This window comes from Bos javanicus, chromosome 6 (assembly GCF_032452875.1).
Source record: "Bos javanicus breed banteng chromosome 6, ARS-OSU_banteng_1.0, whole genome shotgun sequence".
In the NCBI taxonomy this organism is placed as follows: Eukaryota; Metazoa; Chordata; class Mammalia; order Artiodactyla; family Bovidae; genus Bos; species Bos javanicus.
In genome coordinates this window covers 12,420,133-12,440,450 of record NC_083873.1, presented here as the reverse complement: position 1 = coordinate 12,440,450, position 20,318 = coordinate 12,420,133, and the positions used below count along the sequence as shown (strand labels likewise).

At 37.6% G+C, this 20,318-nt stretch overlaps 1 protein-coding gene across 28 annotated transcripts in view; it reads right to left on the bottom strand.

Moving 5' to 3' along the window:
* The window catches only part of CAMK2D (calcium/calmodulin dependent protein kinase II delta), a 308,198-nt gene that overhangs the window by 61,109 nt on the left and 226,771 nt on the right, over window positions 1-20,318 (bottom strand). For 16 of the 28 annotated variants that reach the window (XM_061419307.1, XM_061419313.1, XM_061419325.1 and 13 more), the window contains exons 5-7: window positions 20,217-20,282; window positions 16,690-16,762; window positions 5,939-6,041 (exon numbers count right to left, since the gene is read on the bottom strand). In XM_061419307.1, coding sequence (XP_061275291.1) covers window positions 5,939-6,041; window positions 16,690-16,762; window positions 20,217-20,282 — 242 coding nt within the window. Of the gene's footprint in view, window positions 1-5,938; window positions 6,042-15,687; window positions 15,761-16,689; window positions 16,763-20,216; window positions 20,283-20,318 lie in introns of all 28 variants that reach the window. The other 12 variants (XM_061419308.1, XM_061419314.1, XM_061419336.1 and 9 more) reach the window with 1 other exon arrangement.

The following is a 20,318-nucleotide window of genomic DNA, read 5'->3' as shown; positions in this document are numbered from 1 at the left end:
GGAGGATGAGGAGGACAGTGAGAAGGAACTTCAAGAAAAGACCTGTATTGTTGTAGTTTAAGCTTTAAATGGACCACAGTGGATTCACCTCTACCTCAAACTTTATTTGATAGAAATGTTTGTTCGGTAGTTGTGAGCTGGAAAGAATTATTGAGCAGCAGCGGTGGGTCCCCTGGCTGACGTTCAAGGATTAGCTGAAGGAGTGACGTGGAAGTTTGCTACTCTAAGGTAGAGACAGGCACACTAGTTTCCAAGAGCTTTCTGGGGCTTCTCACTGCCGTATCTGCTCTCTCATTCCGACCATTCCTTTCCAACTCCTCCAAATGTTGAGACACAGAGGGAATCCAATGGGAAACAGACTCCAAAGACCAGATTAAAGACAGGTCCCACCTGGCATTTTAAGATACTTTATCATCTGGTCCTACCCACTACTTCCCCTTCATTCACTCAACATAATATCTTTCTACTTCTGAGCACTTAACCTAAAAAATCTCTTTCAGATTTCTTGAAAATAAACTTTCCATTTTCACCCTTAACGATGCTTTTTCTGTTTCTTGAACCCTTGATTTTTTTGGTGTATGTGTGGGAGGGAGTACTTTTTCTCTAACATAGGGTGACTCTAAATTACTTCCATCTGCTACAGTTCTCAGTGGTCCTCTCTTTCTCTGAAGTGTGACTACCCTTTATATGCAATCTATAACCTCCCATCTAGAATTGGTAACCTTTAATGTATGTCTTAAATAACTTGGTAGAATACATGCCTGGAGTAGGAAATATTAACACTTCATCGAGGTAGAAAAGATAAAGAAGAAACCACTATGCAAGAAATGAAGTGATAATCCTAAGTGTAAATTATTATAAACCTCTTCTGGAGACTAAAATGCTAAGAGACACTTGCTCCTATTGAGCACAACCATCACTTGAGCAGTTAGGGGTCCTTACCCCTAAGAATAGCGAAGCCTACATCTACAATGCACAAATGTTAAAACACTGCACTTTACAGCGTGTTCTCATGAATACAGAAATACTGAGGGGAAGACAAACTAGGTTTGTTTTAGCATGAGATTAAACTCCTAAAACTCTAGTTTATTATGATATATACTATCAACGGGAATTTAATGGGAGCTTGCCTTCTTTAGAGACAGGGTATGTTTCTCATTCTGAAAAACCAATACGAATACCAGAAAGGATCAAAGAGAAAACAGAATTACTTACATACAGAATCCACTGCAACATACTGCCGTTAAAAAACCCTTAATATTTAAACAACAGACATAATAACATAATAGCAACCAAGCAAAATAATTCTTCCATAAGAAACAGATCATGGCAGTTATCCTTTTTTTCCTAGTAGCAAAAAAAAAAGAAAGAAAGAAATGGATTGCAAACAGCATTTCCAATCCCACAGGAGAAACAGCTTATTCTCTTTGGTAAATCTCCTAGTCTACCTCACACAAGTGCTACAGGGTGCTACTACTTCTGGCCTTTTTGGCTCTGTACAAAAAAGACTGAAGAAGTAACATGGGAAAAACAAATATCTGAACTGGAAAATAAGGGAAAAAAATAACTGAACACAATAGAGAGCTTCTAGAGCGGCTTGAATAGTTTAATTTTTCTTATATGGAGTAGACCTCAAATTTATTAAAATAAAACTCTGTAAAAGCTCGAAACTCTGGCATTACATGTAATGAAAAAAAGAGTTCTGCTTTTTTCTTATTAAAATAAATGTTTCCCCACTCAAAACCTTTACATCTTTTAAAATGTAAAATTAATCAAATACATGAGACTATGGCAGAACACTGAATAAATATCAAAACAAATCATTCATACTAAAACATGCCTTTCCTCCTAAAACCTATCAGGCAATATTCCCAAAAGAAAGGCAGGACATCACATGCCCTTCACTTAGTTATCCAGGAGGAGTCACTGAAATTTGAGTTGAATGTGCTCAGTTGCTTGTTATGGCTGACTCTTTGCAACCCATTTAAAAAAAAAAAAAAACAAACGTTAAAAGAAAGCTAAAAAAAGTATTCTCCTAAGCTTAGAAACTATGTTTGTTTATACTTATAAAATGATGGATTTTCTTAGACCTTAAAATGCATCCTTTAAAAGTCATTACCCTAATAGGTATCTTAGTAGGAACTTAACTGACTATCACCATACCAAAGAAAAAATGGGAATTTTACTTCCCATCTGTCCTTGTTTCTCTGAGACCAGCTTGCCTTGAGAAATGAATTATCACAATTTGAAAATCTGTGTACTTTTATATGGATGCTATTGCTTTCACTAGCCTGATATTTAGTCATTCACTCAACAACTTTTACTGTGTAGGCTGGTTCTGTGACCTGTTTCATTCCAAGACAGTTCTGAAAACTTACTGAATAGCTTTGAGAACCCAGGCATATTCCAATAGTCTACTTTAATGGTCTCGTCTCATAACAGCCTCATGAAAGAGTGTTTGTTATTTCCATCTGCAAAAAGGACACTGAGCTTACAGAGTTAAAGCAACTTGTCTAATGTTATGTAGTTGTTAAGAATCAGAGCCAGGATATCAGCTGCAGTATTTTAATTCAAAAAGCAGAAACTTTGTACTACACACAGTCCCTCAAACAGCTTGTGATCTAGCAGAAGAGATGAAATCTCACCCAAACAAGTGAGATTTCAGGAGCTCAACTTCAATACTTTTATAAGCATCATCCAAGTTGTCAGTGTTAAATTTGATCCTCGGCTCTGTAATAAGGCTTCTGGCTTATTCCTGATATCCAATTATCATCTTGTACATAGTTCTGGCAATCACATCCCTGAGCCCAAGTCCCTTTTTTGGTATCTTGTAAAGTGGGGTCCTGCTTTGTTCTAGAAAGGACTAGAGTTCTGTCTTGGAACCCAACTTGCAGGATTCTGACTTCCTCTACACAGATTCCCTTAAAATTCAGGGTTCTTGCTTGTCCTTTCTGCTTGTCACCTGGCGCTTGCTTGCTCCTGGGCACTTCTTAGCTCAAGCTGTCCTCAGGCGTACTTTGAACGCCCGCCTTATCTTAACTGGCCCCTTGCCTGAAGGCTATCCTTAAAGTCACCCTCCTACCAAATCTTTACTTAACAGAAACCCACTTATGTCCTCCTCTGCTCAAAATTTTTCACCAGATTCCTGAAACCTCTAAGATAAATGCTAAATCCTTCACAAGAACATAAAGTCCTTTTCTACTTCATCAGCTCCCCATCTTAGTATACCTTCTACTTTAGCTGTAATCAACCTATTGCTATTCCTGAAATAGAAAAAATTGTTTCATGCCTCTGAAATTTTGAATGTGTTGATCCCTCTGTCTGGAATGCCTTTATCTCCTTGCATGCCAGTGAACAAAACTCCCATTCAGCCACCAGAAAGGGGGAAGCCTTGTCCCAGTCACTGAAATTTCCACAATTCTTCTCTTGTGCTCCAGAGCACCTTACACCTGCTTCTGTTAAAGGTGCTCCCACGCTGCCTGCTAAATATTTATTGACAGGCAAGTAGGAGTGTTTTGAAGGGCAGGACCTTCTAATTCATTTCTATATCTCCAGTGATTTGCTCCGCCCATCTTTGTGATAGCCCCAGTACTTCCTATTGGACCCCAACTCCTATAACTGTATGTTCTTTATCAGGGTAAATTATACTCTTTCCTAGGATAAAATGATGTCTCTGAATCTCAGATTTACAGCACTAATTCTAGGTCCTACCTCTTTTCAGTTTGCAGTTAGTGGAATAGCTTTGTCCAGTTATATGACAAAATATGACACAACAAAGGACAAATTGGGAGGTATTAAGTTCACCTGGTAAGTAAGGACAACCTTAACGTAAAAGGCAGTATTCAACAGAGGTATCAGAGACAAGGATAATGGTCAGGCACCTCTGAAGCAGGACCAGCAGCACAAGATGAGGTCCTGAATTAGGCTGCCTTCAGAGGAGGTGGATAAGACTGCCCCACCAGCCACTCCCGTTAAGTGGCTAGGGCAGATGAGAGAGAGACGGTGAATCCTGGGAGATCTGGGTGCTTTTCAGCACATGTGTATGTTTAGGGATACAGAAAACTACTTGTATAGAAAACAAAAGAAGTAAGCATTTCTTGAGCTCTCTTTCTATTTGTTGTTATTGTTTAGAGGATAAGCAATTCAAATTGAAGGGCATTTTGCCACTGGCCACAATGTGGATGGACCTAGAGACTGTCATCTTGAGTGAACTTAAGTCAGACAAAGACAAATATACGATATAGCTTCTATGTGTAGTTTAAAAGGTACAAATGAACTTTTTACAAAAGAGAAGTAGAGTCACAGATGCAGAAAACAAACATAAATTTGGGGTAAAGTAGTGTAACATATTGGAGAAGGCAATGGCACCCCACTCCAGTACTCTTGCCTGGAGAGTCCCATGGACAGAGGAGCCTGGTGGGCTGCAGTCCATGGGGTCGCTAAGAGTCGGACATGACTGAGAGACTTCACTTTCACTTTTCACTTTCATGCACTGGAGAAGGAAATGGCAACCCACTCCAGTGTTCTTGCCTGGAGAATCCCAGGGACGGGGGAGCCTGGTGGGCTGCCGTCTATGGGGTCGCACAGAGTCGGACACGACTGAAGCGACTCAGCAGCAGCAGCAGCAGCAGTGTAACATATACACACTACCGTACTGCGAGTGGTAAAGAATCTGCCTGCAAATGCAGGAGACATAGAGACAGGGGTTTGACCCTTGGATCAGAAAGATCCCCTGGAGGAGGGAGCACAAGAGGAGCCTGGCAGGCTAAAGTCCATAGGGTCACAAAGAGTCAGACACGACTGAGGTGACTTAGCATGCATGCACATACACACTGCTATTTATAAAACAGATAACTAATAAGGACCTACAGTATAGCACAAGGAACTCTACTCAATATTCTGTAATGGCCTATAGGGGAAAAGAATCTAAAAAAAGAGTGGATATACATATATGTATAGTTGGTTCACTTTGCTGTACATCTGAAACTAACACAACATTTTAAATCAACTATGAAAGTGAAAGTGAAGTCGCTCATTCATGTCTGACTCTTTGCGACCCCATGGACTGTAGCCTACAAGGCTTCTCTGTCCATGGGATTCTCCAGGCAAGAACACTGGAGTGGGGTGCCATTGCCTTCTCTGCACATCAACTATATTCCAGTTCTAATCTCAATACATTGGAAGTGAGAACAGAAGTAAGGTTGAAGCTTGTGGAAAGGTTATATTTTAGGACACCACGTGAAAAAATGGATTAATACTCGGAAATGGGAGAAAGAGAAGCATAAGAAATTCAGTGGGTAAAATAATTTATTTATCAAAACAATTCATAAACTTGAAATAATATAATCCAGAAATATTTAATACTATATATAAATTTGTTTAATCTTGTCCTTACTTGCAAGGAAACAGAAATTTCATCATATAGAAATTTCAAAATTGTAGAGCAGAAACGGGCACTTTGATGAAACTCACACACATATATAGATACATAACACCACGTATTATGTAAATTTCTCTATATATACTTTATAATACTTTAAAAATATTTCTAATCACAAAAGATGCAAAATACTGTGCAAATATGTACCTAGTTACATAGGAGATTTCAGCATCAAGTGAGGCTGTATTTGGACAATCAATTTTCTCTCAAATAAAGTACTCTTTGAATACTGCAATCCGCCTATTAATTAATACAGCACCCATTTTTCATCAATTCTTTAAGAAAAAAAGTCTGGGTTACTGGCTTCTATTATATTTTCCCTTATTTTTAGACTTATACTTTTTTAATGTCACTAAAATTAGGTACTTATAAAAGTCCACTATCTTAAGACTAGCCAAGTTGTCAGAATGAACATTTCCGCTTTGTCGCGGCTAGTAAGTGGGATGGGACTGCAGCCCGAGAGTGAAAACGGCACTCGGGGGGAGAAGCCCTACTCACCAAACCACGCCTGCTGGTCTCCTTGGACTTCTATGGCTAAGCCAAAGTCGGCGAGTTTCACAGCTGCTCCCTTGGATTTGCTAGCTAAAAGCAAATTCTCAGGCTTTATTTAGAAAGAAAAAAGAGACTGATGTGAGAATCTATTTTAAGTGACTCTTCAAAACTAACATTTTGTAAGATTAGGAGGAAAAAAAAAAAAGTCATGCACTGTCCTCTCTTCCAGAGACTGTCATTCCTAAATCCCAGGGAAAATATGGTTAGAAAATGATTACAAACGATCATGTGTGCAGGCTTCAGACAGATGCATATATGTCCTGGACAGATACTGGGCTGAAGAGAGGATACACTTGGGGAGAGTGCAAATGAATGGGAGCACCTGTCTTGACCTGCTCACATGCTTCCAAGTGCTGCTTGAGGTCCAGGCTTGGCCACAGACATTGGCTTAGAAGCCTAACAGAGCACAGGCGTTTTTCAGCAGAAGGGAACTTGGCAAAATGATAACAAGAGTTGGACCAATCTACAGACATTTGGCAAATGAAACTGTGCAAATTAAATCCTAGTTGACTTCAAGAGTTTGGACCCAAATGTAGTGATTTTCATTCCTCACTGTTTCCAAACAATTTCTGTACAAATTTTGGAGTCTTATTCTGATTATGTATTAAAATTGCTGTCTTTAAGAATCTGTTTATTCTTAAAGGCAGAAAGCGTCTACTCTTATGTGCCAAATGTTATAGTTGGCTTTTTTTCCCCATAAGCTAGTTTTTAAAAACATAATGTATATGTCTTCAAAATATTAGTTATATATTTATTTTCACGTGTCAGAATACTATAAGAGAGACACATTTTAATTTTCTCAGGTATTTATCATTACTCAAGGACACTCAAGGACTGCTAACTCAATCCTGGAATAAGGCTGTGTCTACACCACTGTTTCCCGACCGGGTCATCGAGACACATTGGTACTTTGAAAATAAGCACCGTGACAAATTCTTGACTTTCCCTGGACAGCCTTTGTGGGTTTTAAGAAATGAAGGGAAAAGTTGGTCAGGAAAAGGAGGCCAATTAATGCATAATGTAAGTCTATCATCCTTGGATCCTTAGGTATCCGGATGAATGTCTTTCTGGATTGGTATGTGTATTTGGGAGAGTGGTTCAATATCTTCTAACCTTGGGCTAAAACTCAGCAAATTTAGAGGTGTCTCAGACTGAAAAAAGTTGGGAAACAATGGACTCTCCAAATGCCAAAACAACTGTCTGAAACATTTAAACATTCTGTTAATCAAATTGGTTTTGTTTGTATGTTAACAAACAACTGATTTCAATTTTTTTTCATGAAATTAGCTACTTTTTTTCCTTACTGAATTAGTCAATTCTGTTGTTGTTTTGACCTTGTGTAAACACAGCCTAAACCAATATTTAATTTATTAATTAAGCCAGCCATGCAAATTAGCAAAGACTCATAACCAGAGCTCAGAAGAAATTAGCTTAAGTCTACAAGAACTGAAGTGTAGGCAAGTAAGTTTTAATCGAGTACCAGACTTCTTCGGGCTATTGCTGCTCACTGCCATCAGATTCACCACTGTTATGACAAATGGTAATTTTAAGGAAAACTTTATAATGTTTTAGGGCTGACAGGGTTTAAACTAAATGCTAAAAACATGAAAACTTAATTTGGATGTTGGGATGAATATGTCTTATGAATATGAAAGATCCCCACACTAAAATAACTTTCAGTAAAATCTAACAATCAAAATTACTTGGAATTCTTGTGTATCTATCACTATACTATAGTATCTAACCAGGCTATATGATTAATATTTAACATTTTATTTTCACAACTAAAACTTATGGTCACTTCATTTATATACCTTCTCATTTAATCAAGAAGTGATTGCCAGCTATTAATTTATGGAATAAATACCTTGGAAGAAAACACAAACAATCGGTAATAGTTTATTTCTCTGTGACCTTCATATTCAAAAGCATTGAGACGTCAGAGATCTCTGCTAATACCCATCTGTCTTAGTTTGTCAAGCACAGACTCATTTAGGGAAAGAGTTCCAATTGCTTTAGAAATAGCAATCATTTTAGGTCTTTTCAAGTGGTATTTAAGTTTGTTGACCAAATGCCAGTGTCATCAATGAATAAACTTATAAACAATTCAATGTGCCTTTATTCTTCTTAATAAATCAAACAGTTCTGGGCAGTGCTGGGTGCATTATGCCCTTGTACACCAAGTATCTGCCAATTCAGAAGAAAGGGAACGCCTTGGAGTTTTCTGATGCACAGTCTCTGACTGAGGCAAACACTCATACCTAGAGACGATCTCTGTGACTTATCCAGGAAATAATAAATCCATCTGGATCAGTGTTTCACCTTATACCCAAGAAGACTGTTCAGCTGTAGTTATGCACAGGAAAAGGCATGGCTATTTCAAGGTTACTGTATAGATTAAAATATTAATAGCACTGAAATGACTTCATGTTTAAGCATATCTTTTAGGCAAACCTAAAATATAGAATTATGGAATACAAACTGAAAAATGAGGATGATTACTGCCTTTATTAAAGGATTACTTGCTTTATAAAATATTTTATCACAAGATTGCTTCTAACGGCCAGCATCAAAGAAACATTAAAAATATCACATACTTTTGATTTATAGTCAACTCTTTGGAATATGTTTGTTTGAATAATCTTTTTATCATGTGCTGCAGGATACAGGAGATTTAATCACCAAGATTTTCTAAAGCAGCATTTAAACCAGGGCAGTACACATTTATCCTGATTTTAATTGCTACCATTCAGATAGCTTCCAACTTAAGAACATATTGCACTACAAAAGTTCATTGGCAAGTAGATAAATTTAGATTATGAATGTCTACAGAAAGTAAGATAATTTGTGATTATATTCCACAAAAGCTGAAATAGTAGAATCTCTCACCGAATTAGTGGCTACTTCCTTATAGAAAGGGTCACCATTACACTATTAATTGCTAATATTCTACTATTCTGACCTTCTAAAACAAATCAGAGAGGTGAGATCAGAAACTCCAGTCTTCCAGCACAACCGTGTTTGAACATGGGGGCACAGCACTATGATCTAGATAGAAGAGGGAGACATGGGTTTATGTCCTGGGCCTGATTCTTACTAACTATGTGGATTTGGGCTATTCAGACCTTTGAAGCTAATTAACCAGTTCTTCATCTCACAAATGAACATTACAAATATATATATTTTAAAATCTTATAACAGTATGTATAAAGTTATAAAACCCCATTGGATTTTATCACAGGGGTTTGTCCTCTGTATGGGACATTATATGCATTAGTGATCAGCTATTACACTCCAGTGCAGCTGGCCATTTCAAATGTGCAGTACACTTAATATCTGTAATGAATGCTCATGACTTGAGAAACGTCTGCATTTCTAAATTAAGTGCAATCTATTATGTTAATATTTACACATTGAGATTACCCCTAGATTCTTATAATGCATCACTGTTTAGATTGGTTTTTAAATAGATTCTACTGACATTCTCACACACAGGTTCCTTCCCCACCCCATTGCTTCCTAATGATGCAGGATTTTCCACGACATCTGGTCTTGGTGTCAACAACCATTTATAGCATATCAGCTGTAATGAGCAGCAACTGTTTGCAAGTTTTGTTCTGTACTTCCATATGGATACAATGGCAACTTCTTTCATCGCGATTTGGGGTTTTCTTGAAACTGTTCAAGTATCTCAAAGTCCTGAGGCAAGTTTCTGGAATCACTTTCAGAATTGCAAGAGACTTGGGAGATAAACTAACTCAAATCCCTCTTTTTCTAAATGAGGTAGGGAGGTTCAAAAAGATGAAGTAAGGGCTTGAGGTCAGATTTCCTGATCCCCTCCTTTTAAAGATGTGATTGTGAGATATAAAAATCATTCATTTTCAAATGGTAATCCATTCAGTAGATATTTTAAGAAGAATTTAAAGTACTTAAAAATATTTACTACACATATTCAAATAAAACATGGGAAAACTTATGAAAAAGGCATAATTTAATCTTTGCTTCTTAAAAATATCACAAACATATCACGAGGATTTCTAAATTAGCATGATGTTTATTAAAGAACTGATTTAGCAGAGGTGATGATCATCTTCAATGTGGGTCATATAAACATCTTCAATATTAGTCATAAGACAGATTTATCCATGCACATGCATGATAACTAGCCAGTAAACTCAAACATATGGATCTTATGTTTAGTGAAATCATGTGTATTTTACTTTCTTTAAATGTTTTGTTTTTATGAATATTATAAAACAGCAAGCTATGAGTTGTATTATTCTATATGATTTGATTCTTACACCCCCCCCGGATATTGGCTTTTAAGAAGTGAAAATCTTTTTAAATTTCTTTCCTCTAGTGGAAAGTATCAATATTCCAATATGAAGTTAATCAGTCAGTGCTTTGGTGTGTTTTCAGTCACTTCTTTGCCAAAGAAGGTGTGAACAAAGCTCCTAAAATTCAACTAAATGAAATCTTGCATGAACTGAAAAGCCGCGTCAGGCTCTTTCCCACATATGGTGGAGGTCCTCTGGTGCATATGGTACAAGCGACTTTTGCTTTGATTTTGCTTTGCTCTTCACGTGGTGGATGCCTGAATGTATGCACTCAGCATGGGGACCTTCCAGCTGAGGAATGCGCTCTAAGTCTGTCATGAGGAAGTTCTATTTCTATCACTGTGCATATATGAGCAAGTTCAAAAGAATCACTCTGTATTACATTCCTGTTTCTTGATGTACTTCTAACATTAATTATCAGCACACACTATCAAGTAGATGAGAGAACCAGAGTGTAACCACAGTGGGACTTCACCAATCACCTACTGTTTCTCCACAGCCTGACATATACCAAGTACTTCATAAAGGAACAGTAGAATGACTAATGAATTATGGAATTTGTCACATAGTTTGTAATGTATCTAGATGTACATTAAAGACTGTGATATAGTCTTCAAGCTTTTATTTTTAAAGATGATTCTACGAAAAACTTGTGATTTTGTAATCAAGGAAAATGCAGAAATCATTATTTCACATAGCTACCCATGGTGACAAGGATTTACTGACTGCTTGTCACATTTCCAGAAAATGAACTTCTTTTCTGGTCATACATTTAATTTTGTGTCTATGAAAGTGTTAAAAATCCTCCCAAATTTCCAGAATCACTATCTTCACTAAAATATATCTATCCTTCTATCTATGGACAGGGAAGCCTGGCGTGCTGCGGTTCATGGGGTTGCAGAGAGTCGGACATGACTGAGCAACTGATCTGATCTGATCGATTTTTCCATTAAATAACACTGTTCTTCAAGAGGTAGGCTTTAAGAAAACAATATTTTCTGCCAAGGCAATTCACCAGTGCCTATTTGTTGCTAAAAGACTCAGTTGTATGTATACAGCCTCTTATCCGGAGAAGGCAATGGCACCCAACTCCAGTACTCTTGCCTGGCAAATCCCATGGACGGAGGAGCCTGGTAGGCTGCAGTCCATGGTGTCGCTGAGAGTCAGACACGACTGAGTGACTTCACTTTCACTTTTCACTTTCATGCATTGGAGCAGGAAATGGCAACCCACTCCAGTGTTTTTGCCTGGAGCATCCCAGGGACAGGGGAGCCTGTTGGGCTTCCGTCTATGGGGTCGCACAGAGTCGGGCACGACTGATGCAACTTAGCAGCAGCAGCCTCTTATCCAGAGAGCTGCTCATGAGGCAGTTTAGTAACCACTTCTGATACACTTTGAGCTGAAGAAATTTTACTACTTTGTGTGAAAAATGGTTATTTGAAAAAGTACAGCTATATAGCTGTCTCTTTGGCCTTACTTCCTTCTGTCAACTGATTCACAGAAATTGTCTTCTCCAGGCTCTTACACGAGACAACTCATCTGACTTGATATTCATTTCCTGTGACATGGAGAGTTGTCACTTCTTACTGCAGCCTCTTTTCGACCTAGTATATTTCTGGAGGCAGTGCCTATCTGATGTACTTTCGTCTTTCTGGGAGGAGCAGCATGGATATATCTTCCACGTATGTTTAAGTGATCTTTAACTCATTGGCCTGTATGTTCCATGTACACAAGGTTTGTTTTTGTTTTGCTGTGTAATATATGCCTAAAGCTAAGACAGGGCCTTAGTAAGTGCTCGAGAAATACTTGATTAATGTTTGTTCTTCTCTTTTGATACCTGAATTTTTAATTATCAGTTTACACAAATATCATACCACATTACAGTAATCCTGTCTTCATAAATGATCTGCTTTTTAAGGACTCCAAAATGATTGTCTTGATGTGGCCTAAATTAAGTGTGGCAAATCCATTTCATTCTTCTCGATGTCTCATTTTCCAAAGGCTGTGGACAACGCCACCTTACTGATTTCCTAAACAGAACATTTTCACTTTTTACACTAGTCTTTTGTCAAAATTTATGTTGTCCTCCTACTCTACATTATGTCTCAATTATTCCTTATTCTCTTATTACTAATGATACAAATTTTGTATAGTTCTGAAAAGCCACAGATGGAGATTATTTTAATCTCTTGATTCACTAAATTTAGACCCATTCCCCCAAATAACTCTTAATGTTACTGGTAAAATTACTTTCCCATCACTGTTTTGAACTCTTCTTTGGTATCTATAAGGGTTTTCAATTCATTCATCTAACTGAACTGAGAAGTGATAGGGATTAAGCTTGCAGACCCTGGAGCCCAGCTGCTTGGGCACAAATCCTGTCTTACTAGCTATGCGCCCCTAAACAAGTCCTTTTCCTCATGGTTGCTAATCTCCTCTTAGGTAACATGGAGACAATCATGGTACCTTCCTCATGAAGTTATTCTGAAGATTTGCATGATAATACAGGGCAGGGTATAGAGCAACTGCTTGATAAATGGCAGCTATGGCCCTTCTATTTTTCAGTAGGTCCTGCCTTGATCCAAAGCCTCTCGTACCCCTGAACTAGAGTCCTATGACCACGTCACCCCCGCTGGACCTCCCTAGCAGATCTACATCCACTGGCCTGACACTGAATGCACCCTAGACAAAAGACTGGTCCAGGAACCCACTGGATGCTGCCTGGGGCGGCCTGACGTGTCTGCAGCGTCTCACCACCCTGACCTGTCTCCTGCTGTTGTCTCTGGGACACCTTCAAGTTGCCTCCTGTGCCCTAGTCTTGTCTCTAGGTCCTGGTAAGTTTCCATCTGGTGGAGTCTACTGTCTAAAGAGCCCCTCAAAGTGGCAGTTATTAAAATATTAAAAAAGAGATCTTCATGTTACCACTGAATCAAAGAGGATATGCTTATCCTCTTTTATTCAGCATTAATTAATATGTCACAACAGCCTGTTTTACTCAGTGTTGGCTTTTAAGTGACCAGTGTACTTTGGGTTGAACTTTATTTATTCCTGAATTGAAGGACTATGCTGCAAGTGTTAACTAGGGACAAGGTCCCATGTTGGGTACTGGAAAGGAACACAAATGGCTATTATCCTCAGAGGGGTTTATAGACAACCTGTACAGTACTCCTGTGCTCACAGGTGCCTGATGATGATGCTGATAAAGGTAATACACCCTGTGTCTTTATCTCACTGATATGGACAAATTACACTGTGTCTATTGTACATGAATTAACATGTGAATCTTGCTGTGGAAGCAAAAATATATGGCCTAATAATTGTAAGGGCAACATTTTTGCTTAAAGCCTGATAATAGATTTCAGCAGCTGATCTTTTTCATTTTAATATATTAGTAAATGTGCTGTTACAAGTGGTATACTTATCAGATTATGCATCGTGGGTATAAAAGCCACAAATCAAAGCCAGCGACAGAACACACTTAAGCTGCCCTTTGTACACAGGTTCGGGCCTTTGTTAGTAAGTTTATATCATGGCCTATTAAGAACTAGACTTAACTGAGGTTTATCCAAGTCAGCGATTTGACAAAAACTAAGACAACAATTACAGAAATTATAACAAGCTTCATCAGAGGTTCATCTCTATCGTCTCCTTAAATCAGAGTAAGAATGGAAAGCAAAAACACTTTCCTCCCTTGAACGAAATCTCTGGGGTGATGCAGCAGGCTAATTGCTTTTAGCAGTAGCCTCTTCTGGAAATCACCCGCCGGAGTTTTTAACTAGTGACTTTAGCTCATATGTCAGAAAGTATCTTTTTCTTCCCACGCCACAGCCTAGGCTCACTGCCACCTCTGATAAAAGTTCCAGTCTTTGAAGGACTCAGCTGGGTTTGGACATTTACAGAAGTGCAATATCAAGACCTCAAAAAATATATTTCGAAAGTCCTGGAACAAAATGTGCATTTTTCATCATGGCTTTTAGAGTATACTTTTAATTACATAAAACGAAGTAAACTATCTCAAATGATAAATTTATTACACAGTAAGAACAGCACAAGCAAGGTGTATGTCTACATACAGTCACTTAAAAAGGAAAGCAGCACTGTGAGCTCTAAGAAGTCACAAAAAGGGGCACCGCTGTTATGTAGCTGCTAGGCAGTTTTTGAGGTGATTGCCATTTATATGAATTTTCAAAGGAACACATTCTTTTTCCTTTTTCCTGATGGGTAAATTTGGCACAAGCTCTCAGACTCAGACTGAAATCAAAGGAAGGTTCTAGAAAAGGCAATGCTTTGCTTACATCTTCAAGTAACTTGCTCTGAATCACTGAAGAAATATTCTTCTAGAACACAGAAAATGAACGGAAAGTACGGTGACGAAGTATGCCGAGGTCCTGCACACATTACAGTTTAAGACATTCTGACCTACCCTTTGCCACCTTTGTACAAAAGCCTGGAAAAGGCTGAGGTTTCAAATGAAAAATCACAGCTACACAGTGATCCCCTGCGCTGTGTTGCCCACCCAGGATTTTTCCTCCATTTAAATTTCTAGGTGTTCACTATTTCTCTGAAATGTCATCAGTAAAGCTAGAATGCTGAGAGAAGAGGTCAGAGAATTAAGAACAAGACAGTCATCTTTGAAATGTTTAATTTCTAACTGATCTAAACATTTCTCATTCTCAATGGTTATCAGAAACTGAGTCAAGTCTTTAAAGTACTAGTATGTAGCTATATGTTACATATATACTATTTGATAATAAGATTTGTTTTACCCTTTTTCCATCTGTTTTAAAACACAATAGTATCTTGACCCCTAGAAATATAAATAAATAAAAAAACAGGAAGACTCAGTGTCCTCAGAATTCCTGGGACTAATGTTAAGGGAAAAGACTTTACTACCCACAATGGAGGCTGTTAGCACCAATCTCGTGGGCCAAAAATCTACCTAATACATTCATCTCTATTAACTTTATAATTTTGATAACCACTTACAAAATATAGGTACATAAAGTATGAGTTTGATCAACAAACATGCCAATACGTTCACAGAACAAGTTTAAAGAGAAGAGGAGATCATCAGTCCTACTCCAAGTCACATTAAATGCTGTATCCTGTTTTTGGAGAAAGAAAATATAACCTGCTTATTGTTCGTGTTAGGAGATGATGTCTCTCTGGATGAAATGGGATTTATATAAGTCTCAACTGTGCATTAGAGAACTGTGGCGAGGGAAAGTGTTTTCATTATGTGTTGGAAAGAGTCCGCACAACTTTATTGCTCATATTTTTGCCTTTACAGGCATAACTGCAGCTGAACAGTCATTAGGAACTGTGTGGTGGTTTGTCTTCTCCAAGGGCATTACTCACCTTCAGGTCCCGATGGACTACGCCCATCTGATGGCAGTGTAGCACAGCCTCCAGGATCTGCTGAATGCAATGACTGCATGCAAACACCAGGGGGCGTGTGTTAGTTCCAAGCTTACACTCACTGTCTGTATACCCTCAGAGAGACTGGGTTAAAGTGCAAAACTAGCAGACAACTGGGGTTGTGTTTAAACATCTTCAGTCACGTAAACATACGCTCGAGTAGAGTGACTACTACCTCAGGACAATCAGGATCTTGCCAGATGTGGGCCAAAATGTAGGTTCACTTGTTCTAGAAAAATCCACCTTAAAAACTTGGAATTCAGGAGCTCTTTTCCCAGTTATAAATCCTCACAGGAAATGAACTGGAACACAAGTATAGTTTTTATAGATTTTGTGTTCACCTTCACTCCACAAAAAAAACAGCTGTTTCCCTCTTCTCTCCCATTTTTCTCGTATCATTTGAAAGCTGTCACATTAGCAGTCAAGGCTCCATTAAGGTTAAATTAGGATACGTAATGAATTTTTGATAAATCATTAACTTCGCATGCTTTAATTTAGCTGGCAATTATTATCTCTTGCCTGAGGGTTCATCGGACTCAAACGGAGCAATGAGGAACCAGTTGTTCTGCTACAGCAACCCATGGTCTCAGAACAGAAGTGGTGTTTAGCTCTACAGGCGGACATACATCACAGGCCAGGGTTACTTCCAGGCCAATGCTGGACATCAGGAAAGCCTGCCCCCAAACCGTCTCTCTGGTTTACTCCTCGGAACCTTAAGAGCTGTGTTTCCAGTGCTGTCCTTCCCTTTTTGCTATGATGTATATTTAGCCTGTAGATGAGCAAACTGAAAGAGGCATCATGCATTATTATGTCATCATTTAGTCATTTTAAGGAAAAGTTGGGAAAGGCAAGGGAACAATTGTACAACACCCACCCTCTGCCCTTTCCCCAGAAAAAAACAACACTTCCTCTGATTCAGATGTACGGACTCCATATACTGACCTTCAGATCCCTGTGCACTATGCCATTTAGGTGACAATGATTTACACTTTCTAGAATCTGCTGTATACAATGACTGCAAAGATACAAGGGCAGAATGGAAGGGAGAACATTTTAAAGGCACAGAATCACACTGAATACAAAATAAAATGAAAATCTGAACGAAACACAAACGAACAAAAATTATATTTTCCACATTTTTTAGCTTTACACTGGAATTAAATAATGCTGGATAAAGCTAATTCTGGCAGTAACAAAAATGACATCCAACACAGAATTTGTGACATGTTCAGACAAAACAATTTGAGCTGTGTTTTCTTTCATTGCAACTCTATTAATCATTTGTTTATAGAAGTCAAAATTTCCATATTCAGGGAGAAAACTTTTATAAATAATTCTAGGAAATTTTATAAATAATTCCCACCAAGTTCTGGGAAAATTCTTTAGTGAAATAAAATTTATGGGTATTTCTTATACACATCTAAACTGTTTAAAATCTGAGGTCACAATTAAACATAGGTGTTGAAACAAGAGGGTAACACAAATGAAGTGGCAGGTGAGACAAGGGTTAAAAAAAACGGAGGGAGACATTTACCATTTTGACTTTAGAAATGGTGCTGCTTATATAATACATAATAGGAAAACTAATGCAGATCTCCAGTAATGGAAGGAGAATTTAAAGTAAATCCATGGTATTAAAAAATCCCCTCTTCAGTATAGCCATACTTTGGGATAGAATAAAAACTTAAAAAGTAAAAATAAAATTTTCAATCCCCTGGAGCACTGGTGGTTGTCTGACACATTTCCATCACCTCAGTGAAAGAAAACTTTTATTCCTATGGTAAAATGTACAATTTATGCTATGTCAAATAGACTGCTAATTAAATATGAGGGAAGACATCACTGATGGGCATCGATAAGGTCCCATGAGCTGTCATCTGACATACAGTAACGCAGGACATAGCACACTGATGAATTGTGCACAAGTTCACTGTGTGATTCAAACGCAGGTATATTATAGAACTGCATTCTTTATTCAAGGATTAAGCAAATACTTTAGCGAGGACATTTTCAATCATTTAATGTACAAAATACTACTACTCCAAAGTAAATTATTGAATTAATAAAAAGTAATCATCTATCTGATTTATTACAACATAAGTGTCACAGAGATCATGATTGTGATTTTCTAGCTCTAACTCGATTTAAGTGTACCACTAAAAGAGCTTGAGATTGGTTGTTTTTGACTACACAGCTTCCTGGACTGTTGGTAATTATTTGCTAATCATATAGCTTTTTTTCCTTCTACAGTAATGTTCACATTATACTTCTTGTTAGGAATACTTTACTCTTTCATCTCAAGCCATTGGTATAAGTTTTTAGTCCTAATGAATAACAGAAAATAGAGAAGTAAACAATAATTAATATTAAATAAGCTTCACCATATGTGACTAGTGAGAATGAATTCAATTCTTAACTTCTTGAGGGCTAGTACTAAACAGATTTTTACAAGTTACTTACTCTTTATGCATATGGTTGACAAGAGAATGTTTCTTCTCCTTAATGATGTGTGAGACCTATCCTAAACTATCCTATAGTAAATTTCAAAATTTAATATAAGCATGTATATGAAATGATCCAACACTTAGGGTCTATCCTGTTACCTTAGGGCTGAAAATAGTCTCTAATTTCAACCAGTGTTTTGAAACACAATAACAACCTGTTTAAAATAACTTTGAAAAGCAAAATAAAGGACATTTCTTAACTTTTTATTACCTTGATAAAAAAGATTATTCTCTTGGCAAGTGGGAAAATAGTTACTTCCAAGGTTATTCTGAAGTGCTTTTCAGAGGCCTAATGGGAGGATTTGGCTTAGACTGAACAAGCGATGATTCACTCATCCTAAGTGACATGGAACTTTCTATTTGACTTTGGCAGTAGAAATTCCATTAAAAAAAAGTAAAGAGTGTAGTCAGGTACAGATAGGATTCATAAAATGTCATCAACAGTAACATTAAACCAAGAAGGTGAATGAGAAGTTCAGAAGTGAGCCTGGGTATGCATGTGCTACTGTGGAGGGATGGGGGCCTGCTACCGGCTGACTGATGCCCCGGGCCAGGCTGCCAGGGAGGCAGCAGCCTTAGGAAGCTCTGAGAGCACGGGAGAGCACAGGCAGGCACAGACCACCGTAACTGAATACACATAACCTCGAATTTACATGGCTAGAAATGAGCTCATCACTCATGGCCAGATTTTTTAAAATGGGTTCTAACTACAGAATATATGTAAGAAATGCCAAGGAAATTAACACCATGCAGTCTAAGTAATGTCTCCGCAAGTAAATTAATGTTATTTCACTCCAAAAACATTGCCTTTGTATAGCCTAGGAAGGCTCAAATGAGACAAAATGTTAGCCATTTTTAACTTCTGTAAAAATGTTGCCAATTAACAAGATTGGGAAATCTTCTTGAACCCTCTGAAGTACCTGAGTAAATATTTTTTCAAGTGAGAGTTCCAAGGACTTTAATGAAATTTCCAAAGAGTTAAATAGTTCATAATGTTTTAAGGAGACCCCTGGGGCTTTTGGAGTCTGTTTCTTTTTATGATCTCTGATTGGACGTGGGCTATTCATGGAATTTTCTGTGATGAGGGAAATGCTTTATATTTGCTATGTCCAGTCAGTTGCCACTAGGCACTCATGTAATTAAGCACTTGAAATGGGGCTAGTGCAACTGAGGAACTAAACTTTTTATTTAAAGTAATTGAAACTGAAATTAAAAGTCACATGTATAAACAACAAAGCCCTATTGTATAGCACAAGGAACTATATTCAATAGCTGCTGTTATTCAGTTGTTAAGTCATATCTGACTCTTGGCAACCCCATGGACTACAGCACTCCAGGCTTCCTTGTCCTTCACGATCTCCCAGAGTTTGCTCAAATTCATGTCCATTGAGTCAGTGATGCTATCTAACCATATTCAAGATTCAAAAATTCATATTCAATATTCTAACTATATTCAATATCTTATAATAAACCATAGTAGAAAAGAATACAAAAAATCACTTTGCTGTATTGCAAAGTACTGCAGAAATTAATACAACAATGTAAATCAACTATACTTCAATAAAATAAATTTTTTAAAAAAAGAGTCATATGTGACTAGTGGTTATCATACTGGGAAGCCTAGCATCTAGAGACCAGACAGAGGGTTTCAATTTTTTTTAATTCTCATAACTTTGATAAAAAGTATATTTCTTTATCAGAAGTCATTCCAGGTAGGCTTTTAAAAAAATAAATATATTCTAACCATAGATACTAGTTAAAAGTAAAGTTTACATCAGAGTCATAGATTTTTTTTTCCCAAAGAACCATCTTGAAAATCCTTAAGAGAGAGAGGATTGTGAAAAGTCCAAGACGACATTATGAGATTCTCATAATCCTAAGTACCATGATATATTTGTAGAGATGTACTGAACAAGCATCATGTGAGTGCTGAGTCTTCTATCTTGTCCAGGACAAGTCACTTACCTGGCATCAGCTTCACTGTAATACTCTCTTGCCACTATGTCTTCAAACAGTTCACCGCCAGTAACTCTGTGAAGACAAACAAGATTACATTAAAAAAGAAGA